A 7,827-nucleotide genomic window follows, 5' to 3' on the forward strand; every position below is an offset into this window, starting at 1 on the left:
GAGAAAAGACACCAGATGGAGGGAGAAATGTATTAGTAACTACCAGAAAGACTGCAGCACTTCTCACTAGGAATCAGAAAAAAAACAGGGAAGATGTAATGACATGGCTGTATAAGGTCACATGATGGTGTTATTCACTACAGTGAGGATGGGGAAGAGTGTGCAGGCAACAGACATTACTTCAGCTTCTGAATTATTGACAACGGGAATGAATTCTCACAATTTGTGGCAGACACAATCCATGGAACCATTTGAGCAGGAAAGGAACATGAAGATAAAGGGTGAGGAATGAAGGAAGGAATAGAGAGGGTATCATATTTAAATGTATGTAAAGGGAAAACTAGATATGCTCACTCTCCCTTCCATCAAGCAAATGTAATCACATCAGTGTGTCTGCTGTTGTCTGATGCATTATTGGCGGCTTGAGCAGAGAGGATATTGCTAAACAAAAAACTTACCAGAGTTTTTGCTGTGAAGACTGAGGGGGGTGCTGGATGTGACATCTAGCCTTCATCCTATGCACTGAAGTACAGTCAAGCAACTAAGAGATTGTAATCTAGCTGAGGCAAAAAGGGGTCCCTCCATAATTGCATAGGCAAGGGAAAGTTTTCTATGAGAACCACTAAGTGCAGAGGAATTGTCAGGCATCACTGACAGGTGTGACACCTTTGGCCAACCAACATAAGCAGCAGTACTTATACTAGTGAGGTAATAAACTCGGACAAGGATACTCAGTGTCATCAGGAGGTTGCTACCTGTACATATTTCACAACTGCTCCATAATGAAATTAAGGCCTTTTCAAATGAGCTGTTACTGCCATTTGCAGATGTGTGTTGGAACTGCAGTCAACATCTCATATTTACGGGAGGCAACAGTGGTTTTGCTTTGCATCAGTGGACCCCTGCCAAAGAAATGAGCTGTGAAAATCTGTTCTGGGACCTATGTTTCTGATTTTCTTGTGTTTATGTCTATGTTTGCATTTCCACCCAACTTCCCCCCAACATATTTTGTGCTTGATGGTGAGAGAAGGATGCTGCTTGATTCCTCTGCACTAGTCTTGGGGAAGCGCAGCTTTCCATGTTAATTGTAAAGTAATTTGGTGAAAACTGTTAGCACCAGTTTTGTCAGACAAACAGCTGAACCTTGGAAAAGTGCTGTTTAATTGGAAACAAAATTCTTTCTCTCAGTCTCTCGAGTGCCAAAAGTTGGATTTTTTTTCTTTTCTCAAACTTTTTAAGTCATACAGTTGACTTCATTAGTTAGAGAAGGGGGTGGGGGCTTTGCTCCTGCAGAAAAAAGGCCAGTGATTTTTTTTTTTTTTTTTTTTTTTTTACTAAACTGCTGTCTTCCCTTTAGAATGTATTTTGTTCAGGTATGAATGGTAAAGTTCAGTTTGGTGTATAGTTTGCCAAACTGTAATATATCGTTCCATTTTAGCTAGATGCCTAGGGAGCAGAAAAACGTTCAAGCATCTTTCATCAGTCATGCCAGGTGTTCTTTTTGAGATTATGGCATGGCTAGAATAACTGTACTTATGGACCAAGTACAGAGGGCACAGAGCATAGCCAAAAAGGCTGTTATCTGCTAATCACTTTGCTTTTAAGGCAGCAGCTTGTAGAAACAGTTTGAGTGAAAAATCTGAGTATAATCAGAATTGCAAGTAAGTCAGAAAAGACATTTGTATACCAGTTAAGAAAGTACTTCATTTGGAGAGTGAAGTAGAAGTGAATGTTTAGACCGTCAGTAACTGACAAGCATAGTCCAATATATGCTGGTGAAAATGAGTGGAAGATTTTAACACTGACATTGGACTGAAGCAATCTAAAAAGCATGTACTACTACTGGTGGTCCCAGCACCTGCAAAAGCCAGTTCATGAAGTATGCACTGCATACAATAGTATCCTGAAGTAAAATCATCAGTTTCCTGTAATGGGGCCTTTTACAGTGATGTTTCTAGTTCAAATGGCTACCTTTAGGTTTACTTCTCTGAACTAACTTTTTTGTAATCTGTGTAGCTGCTTGGTGTCTGAGACCTTTATGAAGACAAAAGAGTCAAAGTAGCAGATATTAACCATTACATACCACCACGACATTTTAGGTACCTTGTTATTTTTAAATCAGTTCAACAGTATTTTAGAATTAAAATATCAAGAAAAATAGTTATCTAATAAAAGAGAAACCTGCTACTGTAACACAATTTCTCCTGTGTTACACAGGTGTGTGTGTGTGTGTGTGTGTGTGTGTGTGTGTGTGTGTGTGTGTGTGTGTGTGTGTGTGTGTGTGTGTGTGTGTGTGAGAGAGAGAACAAAATTCACTGAATTTCATTGACACTAGCTTTGTTACATACCTGTTTAGTTGACAGGTGTGTGAGAAACTCCAGTATTCTCAGGGTTGGGAAAAATGCCCTTTCCCTGACTGTGCAGTCTGAGTTCAAACACTTGCTTCTTCACAAAATAAATATCAACGGCCTAAATTATGAAAACTGTGCAGACCATCTCAAAAGCTTGTCCCTCTTCTCAGCAAAATATAGGCTACTAAGATTTGACCTCTGTCTCTTCTATAGAGAGCTTCAACAGACAACATTGAGTCAGATGTAGTACACATTTGCAAGTTCAATAGTATCATAAACACCTGCTCAAGAGATTTCAGTCTGTTTTGCAAAATAAAAATGGAACATGTTCCCTAGTTTGGCACCTATGTTTCTAATGGACACAGGCAGCCTGTAGATGGTTCATCTACCAGGTCCTGCTTGTAAATATTTCAACTCTCAAGCCCCTGCTTACACTTATCAAGGGTACTAGAACTTTTCAAAAGGCCCTTGTGATCGTTTGCTTAGTACACACCAATGAGCTTATATTGAAGTGAATAACACTGCAACAGGTAAGGCAAAGTACTTCTCTTACTTTATTAAGTTTGCACCCCTGTCCCTAATGGATAGGAGGAACATGTAAATGTCCCAAATATCCTTGTTTGGTCCATCTCTGTCTTATACATATGCAAAATATAAGGGCTACAAATTAACAAGAATATGTAAGGAGAGGTTTCTTAAGATTTTCATAGCTCAGTAGCCTAGTAAGTACCTACGGACCTATTAAACAGAAGCATGTTGTTGTATGGCAGTTTTTTTTCTTGCATTATACTGGTCTGTATGTGTGTGGTGTCTGTTTCTTTTTCTCTCTCTCTACAGATGTATATAAAAGTGTGTGTAGATGCATATATATCACTGTAATATATATGGTTTCAGGGATATTTCAATACAGTGCAATTAAAGTAAAGATTTTGAAATGCAAAACAGACTAGAACCCCTGTATGTTTTTAAAATGTGCATATTAGTTCAGCTGGTTCTGGCAACACCACTTTAAAACTTTCAAATTCTTGTCTCAACACTGTAACTTGGCTTCTTAGATGCATGTATGTATGTCTGTACTGTGGATATTTGAAAGGACCAGTGTAGTTACAAAAAAGTTTGACTTTTTAATTGACAGTATTCCATTAACACTGAGAAGTTGTTTAAAGTCAGGTTTCTCTACTGTTTTTTTTTTTTAAACCAGAATTTGATGACTAACTGGTTGGCAACATGGCTGATTGGCAGGCATCTAGCAAAGCTAAGTGAACTACTGTACATACACATTCAGTGGAAGCCTGTATTCTATAACAGATTTGTGCTTACAATTTAATCTATAGTAGTCATCAGACGTCAATGCAGTTTACGAAATTGTACTTGTAAAAAACATTGGGCATGTTTTGTACGCAACCAGATTTCAAAACACAAGTTTGCTTCTTTAATAAACCTTCTCACATTGCCAGCAAATTAATTTTAAGTTTTGTGATCAACGTTCCCAGATTCTTCCTTACCTGTATAAATATTTTAAATTCTGATTCAGCAATGAATGTTGCAAATGTAACATTTATCCCAGTATCCTGTTGGGAATAATTATTTTCCTTTCACTTTTAAGTTTTATCTAAAGTTGAAAAACTATGGAAAAGAAAGCCAAGTCCTTATAGCTTGTTAGCTTTTCTTTGCTAGCACTCTCCTAGTTTACTCTGTTGTCTCATTGATTAACTCTCTCATTACCCAACAAATGTATTAATAAAACAATATAAAATGCATTGATCATGAACAAAATGTCAGTTTTAACAGAAGACTTGATCTGTCATATCCATCAGTCTTCTAGTGGTTTGACAAAAGAGCTCACATCTATCTTAATAAAACAAACAAAACACTTAATATTTTCAGTGATCTGTACTAACAATGAGACCCCTCCTAAAGGGTCTCTGGTGTGTGACAGTTGCAAGTCCATGGTGTTACTTTTTTTCCCTCCTTTTTCATGCTTTCTAGTAGGTACTCATCTGTCACAAGTGTTGCTACTTTCCTTGTATATATGGTGAGTAAAAGGAGATGACATTACTGTGCAAATCTGATGACCCAAAGGTAAAGGGTTAGTGGATATGCATTCTCTGAAGAAATACATGTATAAATGTAACACGAAAAACTGTGTGTGCACATTTGTGTGTATATACACCAATGCATGGACAGAATACAATAATTTAATAGAGTCTACTTGTATTTTCACATTTAAGTATAATATTGCAGGATGGTATCATAATGGTAATATGTACATTTGAAATTGAGAATCTTTTCCCTTAACAAGGCAGTAATCCAAAATATGTTGGTGCGTACAATGGCAGCTCTCTCTCCCCTATAATGTGGACAACAGCTATTATGAACTGCAGCTAAAACAATGTTCCCAGCTGCCTTAAGTTCAAACTCTGTCAGAAATGCTTGCATTGACCATAACAAGACTGGAATATCTTCAACATATATCTGCTTAGAATTCCAGCCATAGTTAGGTACTTATTTCTGTTGGAATCAAGCAATACATGGTTTACTAGGTGCAGCTATAAGTAATAATCCCATTTGTGCCACCTTATGAGACATCTGAAATGGGTATGTAGTTATTTAACATTTCTCACCAGAAAAGTCTACTAAACATTCCAGAGGTCTCTGTCATGGTGTATCACTTGTTTTTCCACAGTCCAGTGTTTGTGCTTTAAGCTGCATCTTTAGAATCTCAACAGTATTCTGTTCTTCCTTAAGCTGCATCTTCAAGGCATCATTCTCTGCTCGCAGATCATCACGTTCCTATGGAAAAATATGTATTTACCTTAAATGTATTTGTAATAGACAGTTTTTCCACACTGTACTAATCAATGCAACATTGTTCTATCATTACTAAATCACTGTTGATATTGATTGCATTACATAGTAGAGATAAAAATATTGTAACTTGTCAAAAATAATGTTCAAATTGCTGTTTTTAATATCCCAGTACAGTGTAATATTTCATGCACTATCAAAGATGAAACAATGTTAATAATGTTTATATACAATATCCACATGTTATTTACTATCATTTCCATTGCTGTCTTGGATGTGCCTGAAAGGGTCCTTGAGTCTGCCCAACTGTAAGTTAAACAGTTTAAATAAATAAGTCTTGCTGTTTATTCTTATCTTTAAATATATGCATCTATATCTGTCTATCAAAATGAATATACATACAATATATAAATACACATATATATATATATATATATATATATATATATATATATATATATATATATATATATACATAAATACATATATATATATATATATATATATATATATATATATATATACACACACACACATATATATATATACATATACATATTATATATATATATATATATATATATATATATATATATACACACACACATATATATACATATACATATTATATATATATATGTATATATATATATATATATATATATATATATACACACACATATATATATACATATTATATATATATATATATATATATATATATGGGAGCACTTTACATAATCGAATTACTGAAATCTCAAATGTCATATGGTCGAGACCATATGATCGACATTTCAGTAAATCAAATATGTAAAGTTGTAAAAAATAACACTTTACTTACCTTAAAACATTACGTGCACACAGAGGCAAGGCTTCTTGTAAGCTCTGTGTGTACGTAATGTTTTTATCATTTTTTGTGGTGTTGACATGAGGTGGGAAATCTTCCGTTTTGCACTTCCGCATACAGCGCAATATGGGAGATTTCCCTTTTCCCCACTGTAGCGCGATCTCGGAGTTGGTATATTTAAGTAGGGAGGTGTGGGGGGTGCAGGGGGGCAAAGCCCCCCTGCAAAAACGATGCTTGACTTTTTTTTTGGGTTTCATTTTAGAAGTTCGAGTTTCCAAAATTCGATCATTTGGTCTCGACCATATGAGGTTTGAGATTTTGGGAATTTGATCTTCTAAAGTGAATCCATATATACACATACATATATATATATATATATATATATATATATATATATATATATATATATATATATATACTGCAAAGACTATCTCTAGGATTAAAAAAACTTTTTGCAATACTGGTACTACCTGGGTGATCACAGTGAAAAAACACGCGGGAGACGGTGTCGAGATTTGAGCGCTTTCGTTCGTTTATTCTTTACATTCGAACTTCATCAGAAATCTAGTCAAAAGCATTCCCAGTGCGTTTAAATAGGGGTACATTACTTATAACACTTACATCATGTTAGTCACCTGATCCATTATATATATATATATATATATATATATATATATATATATATATATATATATATACTATACACACACACACATATATATATATATATATATATATATATATATATATATATACATATACACACACACACACACACATATATATATATATATATATATATATATATATATATATACATATACACACACATACACATATATATATATATATACACATATACATACATATATATATATATATATATATCTCAACAACAGAATGAAGCATTTAATTTAACAAAAAGTTGCAAACAGCGAAAAACAGAATGCTACAGTATTCGCTTATCTCTTCACAACTATGACCCAGTTCAACACCAATAAAATGAATGGAGCTCCAAAGTGAATTTACTATTAAAATCTGTTTTAATCCATATAATGTTTAGCGCTTTCACCCACTGGACCGTGGGCTTCCTCAGAACATTCAAACTACAAATAATACAAGTTTAAATACAGCCATTTGGCGCCAAAATCTTTTTCAGTTCCTTAAAGCTGTATACTTCTAAAAAACAAACAATGTTTCGACAAAGAATTTTAAAAAAATTTAAAAAGCAAAACTATAGGTTATTGCTCAAATAAATATGCTCATATAAATATGTAACACACCTAACTAATAATGTACATATATTTCATCAACAAGTGATTTCCAATAATGGTTTTGCTGATATATGTTCATTTAATCCAGGTGGTGTCGTAGCATCCCTCAATATCTGCCACCAAACCTCTTTGTATGCTTAGACACTCTTAATATTTCCACCCCTTGGATTGCTAAGCACCGTTTCCAAAATGGCAAATTTAAAATAATGATTTTCCCCTTTACTATCTATATGTTTAAACAAAGCATTTCTTTGGTCTTTTGTCCTTATACTATACAAATGAGAGTAAATTCTCTTTCTAAAATGTCTCTGTTTTCCCTATATAGTATGAAGGACAGACCATACATTTAGCTAAATATATTAACATTTTGGTATTGCAATTTCCTCGCTTAAAATTAATTTTAGTTCTATTATAGTTTTTTAATATAATTTCTGTCTCTTCATTAACCGCAGAACACTGGTAACATGCACCACATTTTGATGTGTGTGTAAATCTTATTGTTTTGCTTGTTTTCTGACTTCTTTCTAACAACATTTTCAGATTATAT

The 7,827-nt window shown here is 34.1% G+C and overlaps 1 protein-coding gene across 2 annotated transcripts in view; it reads right to left on the reverse strand.

Moving 5' to 3' along the window:
• Window positions 1–2,753: 2,753 nt before the first annotated feature.
• Window positions 2,754–7,827, reverse strand: part of LOC122794170 (RAS guanyl-releasing protein 1-like) — a 463,558-nt gene continuing 458,484 nt past the window's right edge. For both annotated transcript variants that reach the window (XM_044062374.1, XM_044062373.1), the window contains one exon: window positions 2,754–5,144. In XM_044062374.1, coding sequence (XP_043918309.1) covers window positions 5,010–5,144 — 135 coding nt within the window. In that variant the 3' untranslated portion in view covers window positions 2,754–5,009. The remainder of the gene's footprint in view (window positions 5,145–7,827) is intronic.

This window comes from Protopterus annectens, chromosome 2.part1 (genome assembly GCF_019279795.1).
Source record: "Protopterus annectens isolate FY-2018-M chromosome 2.part1, PAN1.0, whole genome shotgun sequence".
Classification (NCBI taxonomy): Eukaryota; Metazoa; Chordata; order Ceratodontiformes; family Protopteridae; genus Protopterus; species Protopterus annectens.